At 41.9% G+C, this 24,024-nt stretch overlaps 1 protein-coding gene and 1 pseudogene across 4 annotated transcripts in view; one reads left to right on the top strand and one right to left on the bottom strand.

The window, feature by feature from the left end:
• The window catches only part of mrps18a (mitochondrial ribosomal protein S18A), a 136,526-nt gene that overhangs the window by 24,415 nt on the left and 88,087 nt on the right, over positions 1–24,024 (top strand). For all 4 annotated transcript variants that reach the window (XM_069887802.1, XM_069887803.1, XM_069887804.1 and 1 more), the window contains exon 4: positions 7,630–7,753. In XM_069887802.1, the coding sequence (XP_069743903.1) occupies positions 7,630–7,753 (124 nt within the window). The remainder of the gene's footprint in view (positions 1–7,629; positions 7,754–24,024) is intronic.
• On the bottom strand, positions 4,480–4,573 carry LOC138737825 (U6 spliceosomal RNA; annotated as a pseudogene).

Genomic DNA, 24,024 nt, shown 5'->3' with positions numbered 1-24,024 from the left:
ATCCTTAAAATGACAATTCATTATTAAAGAATGGTTGGAAGTTGGTTATAAAAATAAATAAAAGTTTGCATGTCTTTCAAGATATCAGATTGTTTCAGTTGTCCTTCCAGGAATTGAAATATCTTTGAAGTTGATAATTTTTGCAAAATTGGAAAAATGATTGTTAATTTGTACATACCAAGATCCCGCAACTGGCACTCTGGGTGACCTACAATTCCTGTAAACAACTAAAGCAATTAGAATATTTGCCCAAATACTACCATTAATAGTAATGGCTCTCTTATGTCTAACTTAGAGATGATGCATGAAGTTTGCCACTACTTCTAAAATTCACAATCTGTCTTGATTTTGTTCTTTCCATCTATTAACCCACAACTTTCTGATTTGAGAATGTTACCAGTTCAGCACCACATTTCAGAATGGCAAAAATGGAGAGGGTGCAGAGAAGATTTATGAGAATGTTGCCAGGACTTGGGCACCTGAGCTACAGGGGGAGTTTGAGCAGTCTAGAGCTTTATTCCTTGGAGTGCAGGAGGATGAGGGATGACCTCGTAGAAGTGGACAAAATTATGAGAGGAATGGATCGGGTGAACGCAGAGTTTTTTGCTCAGAATAGGGGAATTGTTAACCAGGGAACACGGATCTAAGGTGAGAGGGAGAGATTTAATCAGGACCTGGTTTCACTTTTTCACAAAAGATGGTGGGTGTATGGAATGGGTTACTGGAAGAGTTAGTTGAGGCAGGTACTATTGCAACGTTTAAGAGATATTCAGATGGATATATAGATAGGGATGGGTTTAGAGGGATATGAGCCAAAGCAGGTAGGTGGGACTAGTGTGGGTGAGACATTTTGGTCGGCCTGTGTGAGTTGGGTCATAGGGTCTGTTTCCATGCTATAGGACTATGACTGTCACTCTTTCATTTAGGGAGCAAGGAGATTCAGTTGTCCCATGAGATGGGACACAGGGCTGAATGGTGTTCCTCTGTGTTCACTGATTTCAAACAGAGTGGGAACTTTGATCACTCAGTGAAGACTGTGATCATTGCACATACTATTTTCAGCCTGGCTCAACAACTCATAAACTAAAGGTAGTGTTGGAAAATGGCAAAGTGTAGCCAGTAGCTGATCTGGGACACCTAAGATGCACACATTTAAATCTAAAGAAATCCCTACGATTTTTTGACTGAATATTTATCAGTCCTTTTATATTTATTATATTTTTTTCCCCAGTTTTGGCATACTGGTAATTGGCCTTGTACTGATGCAGTTGGTGTATCTTGTCTGGCTGCAGGATACAAGAGTTTCAGTGCATCTGAACATTGTACTTGGAGTTAAAGACTAAGCAGAATATTTTGTGATCAGATTATTTGTTGACCAAACAAAAGTAATCCTCTACTTGAGGCACTTGAAAATATTTTGCCATTCTTTCACATTCTTTGATAGATATCAATTTATCTCTTCTGTTTGAATATGTAAGAAAAATAGAGATAAGGGTGTGAGGTAGGGAAAAAGTAGATCGTTATGCAGTAGGTTTACATGGGTCAGCACAACATCGTGGAGTGAAGGGTCCATACTGGACTATTCATACCAGGCACAGTCGCATTCATGTGAGTGGTGGGGGTCTGGAATGCATTGCCGGGGATGGTGGTGGAGGGCTAGTCCAATAGTGACATTGAAAAGACTCTAAGGGCATGAGGTAGGGGAGCTTTGCAGAGGTCAGCAGAACATGGTGGGCTGAAGGGCCTGTGCTGTGCTGTAATGCTCTATGAATTCTAACTGACTGAAGCGAACCAGGCTCCCTTCATTCACTTTGAATCTGTGGTATTGACTGAAAACCTTTGACTTGGAACTCAAATCTCAGAGCCAATAGCAGAGTCACTTAATCTACGAATGAGGTTTGACCTCCCAGTTGATCAGAGAATGTCTTCCGCCACCAGTCGACATGTGGGATCAACGTGGAGGCAGCTGCCTCGGAGCAGGCAGTGCCATCCTCGACCACGCGCTGTCTCCGAAGGGACTCTTTTCCTTTCCCATCTCCTTTTGCAGAACAGCGCTGGAGCATGGCGACTCTTCGCCGGCCTTTGAATAACACACAAAAGAAAAACTTTTCCCTGTATCTCTGTACCCACGACAATAAGAAGTATATCTAACTCCTTCCAGTTGGCGACTTTCCACAACAGAAGCAAATTAAAGATCGTATCTCCAAAGTTTCATAAATTTGATCTTGGTGTTAGGAAAAGACAGAGCAAGGACATGACCAAGGTATTCAGACACTCAGGTTGAATATGTTATTTATTTCAGTCATCGTTGATCTGTAACTCTACCGACCTTGATTTTGTAACCTTTAACTTGCCCTGCCTGACGATCTATTAATATCCAAGCCACAGAAGCTATTGTGAATAATAACTAAATCACCTAGCTGTTATTTTGTTTTTCTGACACATTTTTTTCTGGGCTTCACAATCGGAGGAAGTAGTTTCTCTCTACCATCTCCATTGTAAATGCTTCATTTATGTTACCTTGTGACCTTGTAGAGAGAAGGAAACAGTCAGACCTGTGCAAACACAGGGCTTTTCTCTTGGGCACCTTTAAAACTTGTCTCTTGGAACCAGTTGGCCAAATTCATTGTGGGAGAGCAATGACTTGACTGGTGTGGTCCTGAAACAGGATCCAGTTCAAGTCCTGGGGATAAAAGCACAAAGTTAATCACTGCCTTATTAGCACTTCCCCCTTCACCTTTCAGCTATCATTTCACTTCAGAGAGCTTAACAGGATAATCAATATTTGCTCCAAATTCCAGAAATTTTGAGTCTATAGAAATCTCATCCAGCCAAGGTTGGCAGACTCTCAAGAATGTGGCAATGGGTGAATACAAAGCAAACATGTTTCTCTGCAGTGAACAATGGGAGGTACTTTCTTGCGCAAATATTGGGTGTTGGACTTCCCTTGGCTTTTAAATGAAGTTAGTATTTTGCTGGCTGAGCCCTAAGATATCTAATTAAATAAAAATAAGAATCACTAAGTCATTTCAGTGTGCTGACTTGGGGAAGTGTGCATAAATGTTGGAAAATACGAGGAATTTACCTTTGAAAATGGGTGCAGTTCCACAGTACAGGCAGCTATGGCCAGTTGGGAGTTTATCTGTCAGGAGTTTGTCTGTTTCTCTCTGCTTTTTCCTAGTGCTCCGGTTTCCTCCCACCTTCCAAAAATATATGAGGTAGTAGGTTAAATTGGGCGGCATAGGTTTCAGTGGCCAAAATTGTCTTCTACCGTGATGTAAATAAATTTATCATTTACATTTACTGCGAGTGGAGAACTTTGCAATAAAGTCTGGCTGGACACAAAAACTCAAAGAAAGCAAATAGATTTGGGTGTTTACGAGGCAGGGGAGGAGAATGATAGTAGGCAATGTCATTTGTTATTAAGAAGTCTTGATAACTATGGCCAAATAGACACACAGTTTGGTTCTTGTAAAATTAGCTCATTTGGCAAATAATTATTTCACCAGCGTCAAGAGATTGGGTAGAGTTGGTATTCAAAGAGCCCCATGTGCTTTTTCATGAGTAATTGAAGGCCAACGGGCAGGTTGATCAAGCAACTGGGAGAAGCAAATGGCATGTCAATCTTAATTGTCAAATTATTATTAATATAATGCAGATGTATAGTGTTATTGAAATTGCATAGAGACAGTGGGATTGCATGTAGAATTATATGTTTACATAAAAATGCCAGAGAAACTCAGCAGGTCATGCAGTATTCTTTATGTAGTAAAAATAAAGATACATAACGAGCACTTCAGGCCTGAGCACTTCATCAAGGTATGAGCAAAAAGCAGGCAGACGCCTAAATAAAATTGTGGGTTTGTCTACTCATTTATATTTGCCTTGGAGGGTCTGCAGTGAAGATCCGTGATACTGGTTCCATGGATGGCAGATTTCGTGGAAAAGGAGAATGAATAGATTGGAAGTAAATTCTGTATAATATATGAAAATAGGAGACATCGTAGAAACGGACACATTTCTACCAAGGCTAATTTTGAAAGCGTTAGAAAGGAACTTGAAAGGTTGATTGATTTGCATGAAAAGGAACGTAGGTAAGTAGAAGAAACAGAGTTCAGGTACACCGTGTTCCTTTCAGAGTGGAGGGTAAGGCTGGCAGGTTTCAGGAATGCTAGTTGACCAAAGATATTGAGGCTGTGGTCAGGAAAAACGGAGAAGACATTTGTCAAGTTTTGGGCCATTGGGATCATGAAGATGAAAAAGATACGAGTGTACTTAGGGCAAAAAGAAGACATGAAGTAGCTCTGGTCAAGAGACGCTACAAGTATATTAAGAATTAAAGGAGAGTCCCTAAAGGATCAAAGTGGTGGTCTATGTGTCAAGCCAGAGGAGATGGATGAGGTCTTGTCATTACTGTGGAGAGAGACATGGAAGGTGAGGAACTGGATTTTTAAAAATTTTTTCTTTCCTTTCTTTTTTTTAAATATGGAACGCTTCACGAATTTGCTTGTCATCCATGCTAATCTTCTCTGCATCGTTCCAATTTTAGTATATGTGCTGCCAAAGCGAGCACAGTGAGGAAATGGATCTGATGAGTTGTGATGCCTTGGAACAAATTGACCCTACAGTAGAGGAGGTGTTGTCAGTAAAATCAACTGAACCAGAGACACTGAAGGAAAGATCAGAAGAAATTGCATGGGTCCTGATGGAAAAATTTGCACTATTTTTAGCCACAGGTAGAATACTAGTGGAAAGGAGGATGGTAAATGCTGTGCCTTTATTTACGAATGGCTGTTTGGACAATCCAGGGAGCTACAGCCAGTGGTCAGAAAGTTGTAATGTAACTATATAACAATTACAGCACAGAAACAGGCCGTCTCGGCCCTTCTAGTCTGCACTGAACCAAGTACCTTTCTCTAGTCCCACCTACCTCCTCCTTGCCCATAACCCTCCATTCCCCTCCCATCCATGTACCTATCCAATTTTTCCTTAAATGACAAAAAGGACCCCGCTGCCACTACTCCCAAAAGCTCATTCCTCACACCCACCACTTTCTCAGTAAAGATGTTACTCATGTTATTTCTAAACTTTTTCCCTTTAACTCTTAACTCATGACTTCTTGGTTCATTCTCTCCTACCCACAAGGGAAAAAGCCTATCCACATCAACTTCATCTCTCACCCTCATAATCTTAAATACCTCTATCAAATTCTCTCAACCTTCTACGCTCCAAGGAATAAAGACCTAATCTGCTCAATCTTTCTTTGTAATCTCGATTCTGAAACCCAGGTAAAATTTTTGTAAATCTTCTCTGCACTCTCTCGATCTTGTTGATATCCTTCCTATAATTCGGTGACCAGAACTGCACACAGTGTTCTAAATTTGGCCTCACCAATGCCTTGAACAGCCTCAACATCACCTCTCAACCCCTATATTCTATGCTTTGATTTATAAAGGCCAGCATACCAAAAGCCTTCTTCACCACCCTATCCACATGAGATTCTACCTTTAGGCAATGATGAACCGTTATTCCTAGATCTTTCTGCTCCACTGCATTCCTCAATGCCCTCCCATTTACTATATATGTCCTGTTTTGATTATTCCTTCCAAAATGAAGTACTTCACACTTCTCAGCATTAAACTCCATCTGCTTTCTTTCAGCCCACTCTTCTAAGCAGTCCAAATTCTTTTGCAATCTTTGAAAACCTTTTTCATTATCCACAATCCCACCTATTTTATTATCATCTGCATATTTACTAATCCAATTTACCACCCCATCATCCAGATCATTAATGTAAATGACCAACTGCAAGGGACCCAATACAGAACCCTGAGGTACACCACTTGTTACTGGTCTCCAGCCTGACAAATGGTTATCCACTATGACTCTCTGCCATCTCCCTTCCAGCCACTGTTGAATCCATTTGACTATCTCAAAGTTTATACCTAGTGCTTGAACCTTCCAAACTAACCTTCCATACGGAACCTTATTGAAGTCCTTACTGAAGTCCATATAGACAACATCCACTGCTTTCCCCTCATCAACATTCCTAGTCACCTCTTCCAAAAATTCAACAAGATTGGTCAAGCATGACCTTCCACGCACAAATCCGTGTTGAGTGTTCCTGATCAGACCATGTCTCTCCAGATACTTGTATATATTATCTCTAAGGATACTTTCCATTAACTTACCTGCCACAGACGTCAATCTTACAAGCCTATAATTGGTTGGCTTGCTCCTTGAAACCTTTTTAAACAAAGGAACCAATAAGCAATAAGCCAATCCTCCGGCCCTATCCACATCTCTAATGACATTTGTGAAATCACTGTCTGAGCCGTTGCTATTTTCTCATTAACTTCTCTCAAGGTCCTGGGGAAAATCCCGTCGGGACCTGTTGACTATCCACCTTTATATGCTTCAAAAGCTCCAGAACTTCCTCTTTCTTAATCTCTACAGTCTCCATAATCACTCTCTTTGCTTCCTTTACCCCACACAATTCAATATCCTTCACCTTAGTGAATAATGAAGAAAAGAAATTGTTCCAGATCCCCCCCATCTCATTTGGCTCCAGACACAGTTGTCCGCTCTGATTCTCTTATCCTTCACTCTCCTTTTGCTATTACATAGTTATAGAAACACTTTGGATTTATTTTCACCCTGTTTGCTAGAGTCACCTCGTACCATCTTTTAACTTTTCTAATCTCTTTCTTCAGATTTTTTTTACATTCTATGTATTCTCCACACATCTCCTTTATTCCTTGTTTCTTGTATTTATTGTAGGTCTCCCTCTCTTTTAGAACCAAGTTTCCAATATCCCTTGAAAACCTCGGCTCTCTCAAACTTTTGACCCTGCCTTTTAACCTAACAGGAACATAGAGATTTAGTACCCTCAAGATCTCACCTTTAAAAGACCCCCATTCCTCTACTATATCCTGCCCATAAAACAAATAGGTCCCTGATCCGCTCTTCGTAAATCTTTTCTCATCTCCTCAAATGTAGCTTTTCCCCTCTCAAAACCTCACGTAACTGCAGGTGATTCTGAGGGACAGGATCAGCCACATTTGGGAAGGCAGGGACTGATTAGAGACAGTTAGAATGGCGCTGTGCCTGGAGATTTAGTTTGAGATTTTTGAAAGAGCAATGAAGCGGATTGGTGAGGGTTTTAGCAAGGCTTTGACAAGGTGCCTAGTTTGAAATGGGATCGGTTTGAGGTCAGAGGAGGGAAATTTAAGAGGGATCTGAGAGTCAAATCTTTCACTTGGATGGTAGTCCATATCTCTGTGTTTGAGGAAGCTATAGAAGTGGATAAAATTAGAAGATTTAAAAGGCATTATGATAGATACAGATAGTAAGGGTCTAGAAGGATATGCACCCAATGCTGGCACTTTGCGACTAGCCCAGAATGATAACTTGGTTGGCATGGATGAGTCGGACTTAGCTCGCAAAACACACAAATTCTTGCGAAAGAAATCTTTTTTTCTCCAAACAGCATTTCAAAAGGGACCGAAGATACAGATTTCCTGTGATATAATGGAATGTGGGAATGGATTGTACTGTTCACTGTGATCCTGATGTCACGTTGCTTCCTTTGTTACATGTCAGCTGATTTCTCTTGTTGCTTCCAACCAGGATGTGCTCCTTCTCAGTCAGTTCATACGGTTAGATGGGGGGATGTTACCTCGCCGCCTCACAGGACTCTGCTTCGAAGAGCATAAGAAGATCGAAATCTGTGTGAAGATGGCTCATCGCGCTGGTAAAATTTTCTCTTCAAACTGAATGCTTGAATTGAACATTGAATTATTTTGTCCGCAACTCTTGAGCCCCTATAACCATTCTTAACCTTGAACGTTCTGCGTGGTTGAGGGGTTTTTGGTTTTTGGTTCATAATTTATTGTCAGGGTACATGCATGGCATCAGGTACAACCCGGGAATTCGTTTTCCTGCGGGCTAGGCAGAATTTCCACTTATCAGTGGTGTAATTTGCCTCCTACACATTTCACTAGCTTGGGCCCCTTGTGCACTGTTTTCCCCTTGAGATGACTCTTGCAGTTCAGGCCTACCAACCAATTCTGTCGAGTTTGCTGTCTTTTCCGTCCAAGGAAGTGGACAAACAGATTGAAGGTGCATTGTTCCAACAAGCGTGTGTTTGGTCCATGTGATGAGAGTGAAACTCAAAAGTCTGTAGACACTGTGATTTGTAGGAAAGATACAAACGCTGGAGGAACTCGAGGGGTTTTGTAGGAGGTAAAGAAGTGCAGTGAACGTTTTGGGTCTGACCCCTTCTTCAAAGTATGAGTAGAAAGCAGGCAGGCGTCTGAATTAAAAGGTGATGAATGCAGTTCTATGAGAAGTGAATGATAGTGAAGGGGGTGTGAAAGGATAACATAACAATTACAGCACGGAAACAGGCCATTAGGCCCTTCTAGTCCGCACCGAACCAAACACCCCTCTCTAGTCCCACCTCCCTGCACAATGCCCATAACCCTCCATCTTCTTCTCATCCATAGACCTGTCCAACCTTTTCTTAAATAATACAATTGACTCCGCCGCCACTATTTCTCCCGGAAGATCATTCCACACGGCTACCACTCTCTGAGTAAAGAAGTTCCCCCTCATGTTACCTCTAAACCTCTGCCCTTTAATTCTTAACTCATGTCCTCTTGTTTTAATCTTTCCTCCTCTTAATGGAAATAGTCTATCCACATCCACTCTGTCTATCCCTTTCATAATCTTAAATACTTCTATCAAATCCCCTCTCAACCTTCTACGCTCCAAAGAATAAAGACCTAATCTGTCCAATCTCTCCCTATACTCTAGATGCTTAAACACAGGTAACATTCTGGTAAACCTTCTCTGCACTCTCTCCACTCTGTTTATATCCTTCCTATAATTAGGCGACCAGAACTGCACACAGAACTCCAAATTAGGCCGCACCAACGTCTTATACAATCTCAACATCACCTCCCAACTCCTATATTCCATGCAATGATTGATAAAGGCCAGCATACTAAAAGCCTTCTTCACCACCCTATTCACGTGAGTTTCTACCTTCAGGGAACGATGTACCGTTACTCCTAAATCTTTCTGCTCTTCTGCATTCCTCAATGCTCTCCCATTTACCACGTATGTCCTGTTCTGATTCTTCTTACCAAAATGAAGCACCTCACACTTATCAGCATTAAATTCCATCTGCCATTTTTTCAGCCCACTTTTCTAAGCAGCCCAAATCCCTCTGCAATCCTTGAAAACCTTCTTCATTATCCACTATTCCACCTATCTTAGTATCGTCTGCATATTTACTAATCCAATTCACCACCCCATCATCTAGATCTTTAATGTATATAACGAACAACAATGGGCCCAATACAGATCCTTGAGGCACACCACTGGTCACTGGCCTCCAACCTGACAGACAATTATCCACTACCACTCTCTGGCCTCTCCCTTTCAGCCAATGTTCAATCCATTTGACTATCTCAAAATTTATACCTAAAGACTGCACCTTCCTAACTAACCTTCCAACCTTATCGAAGGCCTCACTGAAGTCCATATAGACAACATCCACTGCGCTACCCTCATCCACATTCCTAGTCACCTCTTATGAAGGTGTAAATCTGTCAGCACTTGTACGCTGGACTTAGTCCTGATCTAAATTTTCCATTGGACGGTGGATCTTCATCTGGCACAAACTTCTGTCATGTACTTCAACTTAGGAACTGGTGTTGCTTGATGAATGGCTCAAGCTTGAAACCTCAGTATGTATCGTTATGTTTGCCACATAAAATACACTGTTGGACCTGCTGAGTTTCTTCAGCATTGTATTTTTACCTGCTGTTGCTTGCTGGCTAGTACCCTCACCTTATACAGATACGCTCTGGTGTTTGCTACTGTCGCCCTGGGAATAAGGTGTTGGCTTTTTATCTTATCTATGCCCATAATATTCTGTAGACCTATTAAGCCACCCTTCATCCTTCTTCGCTCCAAAGCCTCCACATCCTTCCTAATGACGTGAACACAATATTCCAAGTGTGGTCTAATCAGAGTTTTATGGAGCTGCAACATTACCTCGACTGTTGAACTCAATTCCCTGACTAATGAAGGCCAGCATACCATAAGCCTTGATTTGGACCTCAAGATCTCTCTGTTCTGCCACATGTTAAAAATCCTGCCATTAACCACATAATCCATCTTCAGCTCAACATTCCTAAATGCAATACTTCACATTTATCAGGATTGAACTCCCATCTGCCACTTTTCTGCCCAAATCTGTATTCTGTTGTATCCTACGGCAACCTTCTACACTATCCACAATACCCCTAACCTTAGTGTCATCTGCTAGCAGCTGGACTGTTAGATTTAGATTTTCTGAGTGTATTAAACAAATGATCTTCACAGAAATGAACCAAGATACAAATCCGAACACACCATTGTCTCCAAGTTCTAAATTACGAGATCTCACCACACTGGGGACGAGTCAATGTGGGTACATAACTTCCACAAAGCATGAATAAAACAGAAAATGCTGAATGTACTCAGCAAGTCAGGCAGCGAAAGGAACAACGAAAATTTCAGCTCAGTAACCTTTCCTTGGAAGTGGAATGAGAATGTGGATCATGTTAGCAGCTTATTAGAAAATAAAGCAATTAGGTTGTGGCAAGCACACTTCGAATGGACAAATCCCATTTAACGATGTTGAACCACTTTTAGAAGGTGATTCCTCAGAAAAGATTTTAATTAATTGATATTTGGACAGTGCCGGCCACGATTGCTTCCAGAAAGGGTGGCTATGGGACGTCTTCCTGAATTGTGGAAATCCTTCTGCTGAGGTCAAGACGAGTTATTGTCATCTGATTGTACAATTGCAACCCAACGAAACAGCATTCTCTGGTCCTCAATGCAAAACATAAAGCAGACACACAAGCAGACATAACCTATATAATCCCATTGTTGGTTGGGCAGGGAGATTCAGAACCTAAGGCAATGATGGAAAATGTTTGCATTTACAATTCAGGACAGTGCTTGACCTGGGGATAAAGCCTACCTTTGTTGGATACTATTGTCCTTGATTATAGTAATTATTGGTTTTGGAAGTGCTTTTGAAGTGGCCTGGGTGAATTTGCAAAATTATAAGGGCACCAATAGGATAGATCATGGGATACTTTTTCTCCATATCAGGGCTATGTAAAACTAAAGGGGCATAGTTTAAGCAGAGAGGGCAAGAGGGTACCTGAGAAGGAATCTTTTTTCCATGGGTGGCTGGAATCTGGGAGGCACGGCTTGAAGAGGTAGTGGAGGTACTGTCACATCTAAAAACTGTCTGGACTTACATTTGAATCAAAAGGCATAGAGGGCTGTGGACCAAGTGCTGGTATTGGTGAGGGGAGGAAAGTGTAGGGGAGACATCAGGGTACTTTTTTTACACAGAGAGTGGTAGGTGCCTGGAATGTGCCCTTCCCCTATGTGTCTCTCTCTCTCTCTCTCTCTCTCTCTCTCTCTCTCTCCTTTCCTCCAGCTCCCCTCCCCTTTTCCTCCTCCTCCTCTCACAGAGGCTCTTAGCCTCTGCCCCCTTCCCATCACGTCTCAGCTTTTTTCCTTTATACCCTCCTACCTGTATCCACTTACATGTTAAGCTGTGCTCCTTCCCCTTCCTCCCTCCTGTCCTCCTTCCCCCATACCACTTTTTATTCGGGTGTTTACCTGTTTTTTTTTCTTATTCTTATTCTTGATGAGGGGATCAGACCTGAAAAGCTGTTTACCTTTTACTTTTCCAGTGATCCGCTGTGCTCTCTCTGTCCCTCTGCCTTTCTACACTTAAACTTCCCTCGTTCGAACAGCTTAACTTAATTTATCTCAATACAAAAGGCTACAATTACAAATGTGATGACAGATGTTCCCACATAAGGAACCTTGTGGGTGTGCTTTTCTGAAACTGCATGCACCAGGTCAACACCAGCCAACAAGGCTTGAATTGGAAATGTTATTAGCTATGACCATTAACTTTATAAAATAATATACGTTTGCCCTCACTCACCAGGGTAAGTATTAAAGAGCCTATAACCTGAGATAGCTGTATTCTGAGAGCCATTCAACAGCACAGAAACAAATAGTCTGTGCCAAACTATGATTCCGCCTCATTCTGTTGACCTGCACCTATGTACCTATCCAATTTTTTTTTCAATGTCAAAATTGAGCCTGCATTCACCAGCTTATTCCACACTCTCACCACTCTCTGTTCCCCCAAATGTTCCCTTAAAACATTTCACCTTTCACATTTAACCCTTATACTCTAGTTCTTGTCTCACCTAACCTTAGTGGAAAAAGCCTGCTTGTATTACCCTATCTACACCCGTTTACCTCTATCAAGTCTCCTCTCGTTCTCCGACGCTCCAGGAAATAAAGTCCTCCCTTCTTTAACCTTTCCCTGTAACTTAGCTCCTCAAGTACTGGCAATATCCTTGTAAATCTTCTCTACTTAGTGATGTCTTGCCTCACTAATGTCTTACACAACTCCACCATTTCCTCCCAACCCCTGTACTCAATACTTTGCTACATTACACTGCTGTCATTTCTCTGCCTCTTTTTGATACACACCAACAGCCTGTCCACTCAACTTTAATTGATGATAAAGTGGTACCTTTGAAATATAACATTGAACAATCTTCAGTGGGAGTTGGAGGCAGGGATAGCAAGTGTACATGGAAGTTGGTGGTAGTGGCTACAGAGGTGAAGTTTGTGTAGGAGGATATAAATCAGATGGAAAGTTGGCAGATGAAGCTTGATCCTGACGAGTGCAAGGTGATGGTTGGTCAGTGAGGAATGCTGAGTACAGAGGGATCTTGGGTTCATCTCCACAGTTCCACAAAAGAGGCAGCACAGATGGATGGGGTGGTGGAGAAGGTATACGGCATGGTCACCTTCATGGGATGGGCATAGCATGGGATGGGCATAGCATGGGATGGGCATAGCATGGGATGAGACCTTTGCCACTTGACTGAACAGTGGTCATGCAGCACTTGGAGAATCGTGTGCAGTTTTGGTTGTCACCACACCATCAGAAGAATGTGCTGGAGAAAGGAAAGAGGAAATTGAGCCAGGATGTTGCCTGGATTGGAGAAGTGAAGGAGGCTGAGGGGTGTCTTGATCAAATTAAATTATAAGAGGCATGGATCGGGCAGCATTCCCAAAAGCAAGAGGGCATATGTTTAAGGTGAGAAGAGGTTTGATGGGAACATTTTTTTTTTACATGGAGAAGATTAGAAATGTGAACTCTGCTGGCCCCAGAACGTGATGAAATCAGGAATTATTACCATTTAGAAGACATGAGACAGGCACTGGAATAGGCAAGGCAAAGAAGTATAGAAACCTAATGCAGGCAAACATTCGTGTAAATGGGCAAACTGGTCAGCATTGATGAAGGGCCCATTTCTGTCTTGTTCAACTCTTTGACTCTATTCCTCTTCATCTCAAATGCCCCTCACTCAAGCTCCCCACCACCTTTTATTTTTACTCCTCTTTGTCAAGCTGTATCTATAATAAGGCACCAAATTGCAGGTGGGCAGGGCAATTACATTTCTTGTGCTTGTCTTCTCATCCCTTGAGATTATCAGCTTCGCTGCTTCTTGCCACTCTGATCTGGTCCAGGTCTTAGAGCATAGAACATTACACCACAGTACAGGCCTTTTGGCCTGCGGTATTATGCCGATCCATATATACCTACCAAAAAAAAAGTAACCCTCCCTGCCTTATAACCCTTTATTTTTCTTTCCTCCATGTGCCTGTTTTAGTGTGTCTTAAATGCCTCTACTGTTCCAGCCTCTCCCACCATCCTTGGCAATGCATTCCAGGCACCCACAACTCTTTGTAAAAAAAAAACCTACCTTTAATGTCTCCCCTAAACTTTTCTCCCTTCACTTTGTATATATGTCCTGTGGTGTTTGCTACCCCTGTCCTGGGGAAAAAAAAGGTGTTGTCTGCCTACCTCATCTGCGCCTCTCGTAATCTTATAGATTTCTGTGTCACCTCTCATACTTCTTCACTCCTAAGCAACATATTTTCCAATCAAGGCAACATCCCTGTAAATAATCTCTCCTCCCTCTCCGTAGCTTCCACTCTTTCCTGTAATGAAGTGACCAGAACTGAACACAATATTCTAAGTGCGGTCTTGGCAGAGATTTATAGAGCTGCAACATCACCTCATGACTCCTAAATTTAATCCCCTGATTAATGAAGCCCAGCATACCATAGGGCCTTCTTAACTGTCCTATCAACCTGTGCGGTGACCTTGAGAGATCTAGGGATTTGGATCCCAAGGTCCCAATGTTCTTCCACACTTTTAAGTATCCAACTCTTCTGCCTTCAAGTTTGATTTCCCAAAATGCATCATTTATCCAGATTGAACTCCCATCTGCCACTTTTCCACTCATCTCTGCATTCTGTCTTTACCCCTTTAGTCCAATTCTGGTTGCCTCTATGCATCCAGAATGTAGTTACGCTAGAGAGTTCAGTTTGTTTGTTGAAGGAGTCATCTTGTTTGGTAATTTGGAGTGGGAATAAGAGTGGGGATGAAATATTTGATCTGAATTAAGATCACAGGAATGATGTATCAAATTTTACTCTGGTCTCTTTCCCCTCCTACCCTTACATGATGAGAATGCCTGTGGTCTGATAAGTAACCTTGCTGACGACATGAAGATTGATGGAATTTTAGACAGTGAGAGCAGTTGCCTAAGGATACAGAGAAACAGTTCAACTGGCATGTTGGGTGGATTGGTGCCAGATGGAATTTAATCCAGACAAATGTGAGGCAATGCAGTTTGGGTTGACCAGGTACATTCAGAAAATGGCGTGGACCTTTTAATGTGTTCATGTACAGAAGGATCTTGGGGTGCAAATTCATAGCTTCTGGAAAATGGTGACACAGATATATGGGATAATGAAGAAGGTTTTTAGCTTACTTTGTAGTCAGGTGTTTTCAGTACAAGAGCAAAGCCATGATGTGGCAGCTGTACAAAGCATTGGTTGGGCCATGCTTGGAATATTATGTACATTTGTGGTCACCACCTTATAGAAAAGATGTGTAGCAATAGAAAGAGTGCAGAAGAGGGCCACCAGAATGTTGAGCAGGCAAAGAATTGTTGGAGCCACTCAGCAAGCCAGACAGCTTCCATGGGTGGGAATGGTCAGTCAACGTTTTGGGTTGGAACCCTTATCAAGACTTTTCAAGTCAACTTGAAACATTGTCCGACAGTTTCTACCTATGGATGCTTTCGGATCCGCCAAGTTCCTCCAGCTCTTCTTTGCACGCTCACGATTCTGGCATCTGCAGCTTTTGCTGAAGTAGAAATTCTGAAGGAAAACTAATCTCAGGGTCATATGTGATGTTCTTTGACAATAAATCTGAACTTTGAATTTCTGGCTTTCTCACCAGAATGTTGGTATTGAAGGCTTTAATTTTAGATTTTTTGAAAGTTTAACAATACAGCACGGCAGAAAGCCCTTGCAGCCCATGAAACCCTGCGCTGCCCAGTTACATCCAATGAACCTACCCAACCTCGTGCGCCTTTGAAACGTGGGAGGAAACTGGAGTACCCACAAAAAGTCTGCGCAGGTCACAGGGAAATCATACAAACTCCATGCAGAGTGCCAGAATCGAACCCGTTAAACACTACACTTCCCAGGTCAATACAAGAGGGTATGGCTTTAAGGTAATGGGTGGGTCACAACAGCTCTCAGACCGTGGTGGACTCAGAAGGTAACCATTAACGCACGACACCATCTTGCGGCAGGGTCAGGTTGTGAGCAAAGAATGGTGCTACTTGGTCAGGTGAGTTATTGGAAAATCAAGCACTTTCCCAACCAAACTGAGCAAACAAAAGGGATTTAATGTGGTGATAAACAAAGACTCGTGGAACACATTGTACAAAGCACAAAACTGTACTGTGCAGGCCTGCAGTACAGTAGGTAATTTTCTGCTTCTCCTGTTGACGCAAGGCACATCTCATTCTTAGCTGTCTGAGGAAGGTGATTAGTATAGGTCTGAAAACCTGTGGCTATAGTTACCTGGGCAAATAATGTTCAGCAAACAGTATTGTGTGCCAGGGTTCAAGATAATGGGTACGTAAGTGTGAAGTTCTTGCAAAAGTTGCTTTTGTCAAAGCAGGCTTTCTCATTCACGTCTTATTTCATGACTGTTGTTATTGGCTAGTTACACGACCCTCAGCACATACAGCTTGAATAACCTTCTGCACGCTCGCAAGTTATTTTTGTTAAAAAAAGGGCTGCCCCCACTTGGCAGTCTCACTCATGGTCACCTAGGTTTGAACACAGCAGACGTGTCCTCATCTGGGCCAAGAGGAGTGGGCATATTTGTGGCCAAGGAAATTTCCTTACGATACTGCACTGGAAACCAGTCTTAGAAAAGCTGTAATACAAGTCTGCATTGTCTGTTGGCACTGCAACATTCCCCCAACAAATGAAATGAACGTCTGTAGTTTTCCACGGACCTGGAAGAAAGAGCTTAAAATTCGCACTGTAATTTGGATGGATACAGAAAAGAATTATTTTTATTTATTATATTTTGTTTAATTTTTTTAGGAAAAAATATGTGTGACAGTATATACAAAAAAAAGAACTCAATGAATGTATAAAAAAAGACCAAGAAAATTATACCCTTAAAATGCACATTAAGCCCAGAATTAACCCATCCGTACCTTAAGAGAAAGGAAAAGTGGACAGGGGGGGAAGAAGGAAAAGGGGGAAAGAACCGACATCAACATTTAATACAATAATAAAAAAAGAATAAAACTAAAAATATTAAATTGCTAATAAGGGATGAACATTAAATACAAAATATTTAATAAATAGACTAAACTATCTGGGCATTTAAATAATTCAATAAGGCTGCCAAAGATCTATGGACATGTTTTATTTCTAAGATTATAAGTAATTTTCTCCAGGGAAATACAGCTTTGCAATTCCATATTCCAATAATTACTGTGCAAGAGAGAATCGGGTTTCCATATTATCGCTAAACATTTCCTGGCTACTGCCAAAGAGATTTTAATAAATTTGGATTTACTTTTGGGGAAGTTAACGTTAATGACAGACAAATTCCCCAAAAGGAACAATTGCAGATCAAGAGTGAAGGCCACCCCTGTAAATTGGTTAATATTTCCCCCAAATTTATCCAAAAAGGTCTTAATTTGATGCATAACCAGGTAGAAGTACAAAAGTATGCCACACCTAAAACTTGAGATTTTTGATTTACTGTTATGTAACTTTTGAGGTGAGAAATAGAGTTGATGTAAAAAATTGAAATGTATAATTCCGTATCTTGAATTAATAAGAGCTGTTATACTATCTAAGCATAAATCTGACCAGCATTATTGATCAATTGCAATGCCCAAATCCAATCCCCATCTCTCCCGAGATTTATGTAATCCAATTTTTGAGCTTTGGTCTTGGAGCAGAAAATACATAATAGAAATAAATTTAGTTGCATTCCCCTTTCGAGTTAGAACCTCCATGTCTGTGCACATTGGTAGGGGCAATAATGATCCCAACTTATCCCTTAAAAAGGATCGTAATTGGCGATGGCGGAAGAACGTTCTATTTATTTTTTAGTTTCTCAAAGCACATGAATTGTCTCTGTTGATTATAACAATCCTCATTACACCTGATATCATCTTGAACCAGGTGTTTAAAATTTTATTCCCCAAAGTCCTGGGTATTATATTATTTTGAAATAAAGGCATCTTTGAGGATAATCCCTCTTCTGGTGCCACAAATTTTTAGATCTTGTCCCACACATAAAATGCATGCCTCAATAGAGGATTATTTGTTTTTTTTTCCTGATTCATTTCGAGTCCCATTACAAATTCTTCTGCCATCTCTTCTACTTTGCGCAAACCCAATTGTAACCCAGGAAGGAATGGCCATCTGATCGAATCGGATCAAATCAATTGTACAAGTACAAGTACAACCCGACGAAACAAAATCAAAATAAGAGTTTATCATTATGAAAAAGTCATGAAATTCAGTGTTTTGAGGCAGCAGTATAATGGCAAACATTTCTGTTATAACCATCTTTCAAAATTACTATAAAAAGTGAAAATCGTGCATGAAAAGTAAGGCCGTGTCTTTGGTTCTTTGATTATTCAGGAATCTGATGGCAGCGGGGAAGAAACTGTCCTTGTGCTGTAGAATGCTCGTCTTTAGGCTCCTGTACCTTTTTCCCTGATGGTAGCAGAGTGAAGAGGGCATGGCCTGGGTAGTGAGGGTCTTTGAGGATAGAGGCTGCTTTTCTAAGACACTGTCTCATGTAGATGTCCTCAATGGAGTGAAGTCTGGTGCCTGTAATGTCACAGGCTGAGTTGACCACCCTCTGGAGTTTAATCTTATCCTGAGAGTTGGCGCCTCCACACTAGGTAGTGATGCAACCGGCCAGAATGCTCTCTGTGGTACACCTGTGGAAGGTTTTGAGAGTCTTTGGTGACATATCAAATCTCATCAGATACCTCTCAAAGTATAGCCGGAGCAGGCCTTTGTGATTGCATCAATGTGGAGGTTCCAGGTCAGATCCTCGGAGATGGTGACACCCAGGAATTTGAAGTTCTTGACCCTCTCCACTACTGAGCCCTCGATGAGGACTGGGTCGTGTTCCCCTGACTTCCTCCTGAAGTCCACAATCATCTCATTGGTTTTGCTGAAGTTAAGCGCAAGGTTGTTGTCATTACACCATTCAACAAGCTGACGAAGAATATAACATTCTCTTGTCCTTGGTTCAAAACATGCAGACACACAACCAGACATAACTTGCATATGGACAAACAATACATATGCAGGACAAGTATTTCATCTATACAAATAAATAAATAAATATTGTTTCATGAATAAGAGGATCTCAGATGGTTAGTGGGAGCCATTCCTTTGATCGTTCAGCATTCTCCCTGCCCGTGGGAAGAAGCTGTTCCTCAGCCTGGTGGTGCTGGCTCTGATCCTCCTGGATCTCTTCACCGACGGGAGCAGCTGAAAGATGCTTTGTTCATGGTGGAAGAGGTCCTCAATGATTTTGCGCGCTCTCTTCATACAGTGATCCCGGTAGATCACGTCCATGGGGGGAGGGAGACTCCAGTGATCCTCTCTTACAGTCCTGTGGATTGACCTCTAATCCGTTTCTCTGCAGCAACTGTACCACATTGTGAATACAGCCGTCCTGGACGCTCTCAATAAAGCTTCTGTAGAAGATTGACATAATGGTGGCTGGTAGCCTTGCCTGCTTCCATCTTCTCAGGAAGTACTGTCATCTTTGCACCTTCTTGACAAGTCAGGAGTTGTCATGTGTCCATGATAGGTCACTGGTTAAGTGAACTCGAAGGAACTTGGTGTTCTCCACTCTCTCTACTATAGAGTTATTGAATTGTCGTGGAGGGTGGTCGTTCCGTGTCCTCCTGATGAATCTTCCTTCCAGGGAGGGACATGTACCACAAGGAAATAGAAACAAATGGACCCCTCAAATCTTCTCCTTTTTATAAAATTGTGACTGATCCTCTATCTTAATAATATATTTCAACTCTCCCCTCATACCCCTTGATGTCTTTAGTGTCTAGGAAGCTACCTTCTTAAAAATATTCTGCAAATTGGCCTCCACCGCTACTTGTGGGAAAGAATTCCATCCATTCGCCACCCATCGAGTGTGGACTTCAGTTCCTTATCATAGAAGCATAGAACATTACAACACAGAAACAGGCCCTCCTAGTCTGTGCTGAACTATTTTTCTGCCTCGTCGTCTAACCTGCACCTCGTCCACAGCCCTCCATACTCCTCCCACCCCTGTCCAAATTCTTATTAAATGTTAAATTGAACCACTTTAGTTGGCAGCTTGTTCCACAGTCCCACCACTCTCTGTGTAAAGAAGTTCCCCCTAAACTTTACACCTTTCCCCCTTAACCCACGTCCTCTTGTTCGTATCTCACCTACCCTCAGTGGGAAAAGCCGATCTACATTTACTCTGTCTATACTCTCATCATTTTTTTTTCAAATCTCCTCTCATTCTTCTACGCTCCAGGGAAACAAAATCCTAACCTGTATCACGAGACTAACCTTTCATTCTAGGTAACCCCCATCCACAGCCAGAGGAAACATTCTCCCTAAATTCACCCTGGACAAACCCTCTCAGGATTCTGTATGTGCCAATGAGATCTCCTGTTATTCTTCCAATCTCCAGGGAGTACAAGGCTTAGACAACCCAATCTTGGCCCATCCAACAGGCCTGTCTTCCTCGGATTCAGCCCGATGAACATTTTAGTACCCTCTATTTATCTTCTGAGATATGAGGACTAAAATTGCACATACAACTCGACTGTGGGTTCACCAAAGCCCTAACTAATTTTAGTAAGGAGGGTGAAGAAAAGATTCAAAAGATGTTGCCGAGACTGGAATGCTCAAAAGATGAGGAGAATTTGGATGAGCTATTGTATTTTTCCCTGGAACATAGGAGGTTGAGAGGCAATCGTACAAATGTTCACAAGCAGCTTAGATATGATGGATCCTCACGGACTTTATTTTTCAAGGAAGGGAAGTCAAAAACTAGAGGGCAAGGGTTTAAGGCAGTGATTCTCAACCTTTTTCTTTCCACTCATATCCCACTTTAAGTATTCCCTATGACATAGGCGCTCTGTGATTAGTAAGGTATTGCTTAAGGAGGTATGTGGGTGGGAAGAAAAAGTTTGAAAACCAGTTTTAATCGTGCCTAAATGACTAGTTGTATGACGGTTTCAGAACTCCAAAAGAAATGGGCTAATCACAATTTTTCTCAAGCAAAGTATTTCAGTCACAATTGGGTCTAGAGCAGTGATTCTCAACCTTCCCACTGACTACACACCGATGGCATAGGGATTACTTAAAGTGGGATGAGAGTGGAAAGAAAAGGGTTGAGAACCACTTGCTTAAGGATGAAGGAAGCTGATGAGGCAAGGCTTCTGGCACCCATCTTGACAACCTTTTACAGGAGTACAATTGAGAGTGTCTTGTCTGGCTGTATCACTGTGTGGGACAGTAGCTGCAAAGCATCAATACAGAGGATCATTAAAACCTCCAAGAGGATCATTGGGGTTCCCTTTCCTCTATAGACAACATTTACTGGGACCATGGTCTAAAAAGAGCTCAAGGAATTATAGAAGACCTTTTCTATCCAGTGCCTGGTTTCTTTAACCCACTATCATCAAGAAGAAGGTACAGGAACATCAAAGTTAGGACTGCCAGGCTGGGGAATAGCTTCCCGTCACTATGAAATTCATCCCAAGTATTTATATATTTATTTGGATTATTCACGTGTACTTTATGTACTGAGTCTTGTGTGATTTTAGGGTTAAATATATGAAATCAGATGAAAATAAACTTGAACTTGAACTTGAAAGATGTGAAAGGGTCCAGAGGGGCAACTTTTTCGCACAGACATTAGTGGATGTGTGGAACGAGCTGCAGTGGAAGTGGGAGCAGTGAGTACAAATATAATCTTTGAAAGATATTTGGATAGTTACATGGCCAACAAAGGTTTAGACGATTCCAAATGCTAGACACAGGCAGATGGGACTATGATTTGTGGACAACTGGGTTGTCATGGACAAGTTGGGCCAAAGAGCCTATTTCCATTTTGCTACTCAATGACTTCTTGCACTGAAGGCTGAGATAAGGGCGGGACGGTTGGCGCAATGCCTTTACAGCGCCAGTGTTCGGGACTGGGATTCTAATCCCACGCTCTCTGTAAGGAGTTTGTACGTTCTCCCTGTGTACAGACACAGGAGATTGGAAGAATAACAGGAGATCTCATTGGCACATACAGAATCCTGAGAGGGTTTGTCCAGGGTGAATTTAGGGAGAATGTTTCCTCTGGCTGTGGGATGGAGGTTACCTAGAATGAAAGGCTAGTCTCGTGATACAGGTTAGGATTTTGTTTCCCTGGAGCGTAGAAGAATGAGAGGAGATTTGATTAAAAATGATGAGAGTATAGACAGAGTAAATGTAGATCGGCTTTTCCCACTGAGGGTAGGTGAGATACGAACAAGAGGACGTGGGTTATCCCTGGGGGGCTCTGAATTCCTCCCACCATTTGAAAAATAACGGGGGGAGGGGTGTGGTGTAGATTAATTGGGTGGCACAGGATTGTGGGCTGAAATGGCCTGTTACTGTGCTGTATGTCTAAATTTAACAACAATTACCTTCTTAATTGCCTACTGTACTTACCCATTTTCTTACACATCAATCAAGGTTTCTTGGGTCCCTTTGTGCATCAGTGTTTTCCAATCTATTACTATTTCAACAATGCTCTGTTTTTCCTGCCCAAGTGGACAACTCCACACATTATTTTTGCTTCTGGCATGCATTGGTCCACTCAGTTTTGTGATAGACAAACTTAGAAATATCACTCTTGATCAAGGGTCCCTGTAAATTCTGTACAAGCCCCCCTCAAGGCCCAAGGGAATACCTTGTCAGGCCCTGGGGATTTATCGTCCCTTATTTGCCTCAAGATGGGAAGCACCTCTCTGTAATCTGTAGATCTGTAATGACCCCACTGTTGTTTTGCCTCACTTCTATTGACCCTCAAGGCCCGAGGGAATATCTTGTCAGGCCCTGGGTATTTATCGTCCCTTATTTGCCTCAAGATGGGAAGCACCTCTCTGTAATCTGTAGATCTGTAATGACCGCACTGTTGTTTTGCCTCACTTCTATCGACCCTCAAGGCCCGAGGGAATATCTTGTCAGGCCCTGGGGATTTATCGACCCTTATTTGCCTCAAGATGGGAAGCACCTCTCTGTAATCTGTAGATCTGTAATGACTCCACTGTTGTTTTGCCTCACTTCTATCGACCCTATGTTTGTCTCCTGAGTTAATGTCATTTAATTTAGACATACAGCATGGCACCAGACCCTTTCAGCTCACAAGCACCTGCTGCCCAATTACACCCAATTAATCTACCACCTCGGTACGTTTTGAATGGTGGGAGGAAATTGGAGCACCCAGAGGAAACTCACGCGGATACGGGGAGAACCTACAAACTCCTTACAGACAGCATGGGATTCGAACCTCATTGTTGATCTCTGGTGCTGTAACACTGTTGTACCAATCGTCCCACCATAATGCTAACTGTGCCACCCTGAATACATGCAAAAGATCCAGTTAAGGTCTTCTATCTCTTTCGCCTCTGTGCATAGAAGACCAATTTTGTCCCTTGCTATTCTGCTGCTCTTAGTATATCTGAAGACGCCCAAGGGATTTTCCTTCACCATGTCTCCCAGAGCCATCTCGTGCCTTCTTTTAGCCCTCTTGATTTCCTTCTTCAGTGTTTTTGTACATTTCTTATGCTCCTCAAGTACCTCATGTGTTCCTTGCTGACTGGATCTGCTCTGCACCTCCTCCTCCTTCTTAACCAGGGGCTCAATATCTCTTGAAAACCAAGTTTCCTTGTAAAGGTCTTACTTTTAATTCTGACAGGAACAGAAAAACTAATGATATTATGATCACTAGATCCAAGGTGTTCCATTATAGTGGGAAAATGAGGGGAGATTTGATAAGAGTATTTAAATTTATAACAGATATAGATAAGATCAATGCAGACAGGCTTCTTTCACTGAGATTAGGTGAAATGAACTAGAGGACATGGATTAATGGTGAAAGGTAAAATGTTTACATTTAATTTTTTTTAAAAATTAGACATTCAGCATGGTAATAGGCCTGTGGTGCCCAAATACCTACAACCCCCATATGTTTTGAAAGGTAGGAAGAAATAAGAGCACCCGGGGAGAATGTACAAACTTCTTACAAATAGCACCGGATACATGGATTCAGATTTAGACTTATTGATGTACAACCCCTGTACGTTTTGAAAGGTGGTGAAAAAACAGGAGCACCCAGAGAAAACCCTTTCAGACCCGGGAAGAATGTAAACCCCTTACAGACGGCACCAGATTAGAATCTGGGTCACTGGCACTGTAATAGCATTGCACTAACTGCTACGCTAACCTTGC

Source organism: Narcine bancroftii, chromosome 6, assembly GCF_036971445.1.
Source record: "Narcine bancroftii isolate sNarBan1 chromosome 6, sNarBan1.hap1, whole genome shotgun sequence".
NCBI lineage: Eukaryota > Metazoa > Chordata > Chondrichthyes > Torpediniformes > Narcinidae > Narcine > Narcine bancroftii.
The sequence above is the reverse complement of the archived record's forward strand: the minus strand, read 5'-3'. Positions and strand labels throughout refer to the sequence as shown.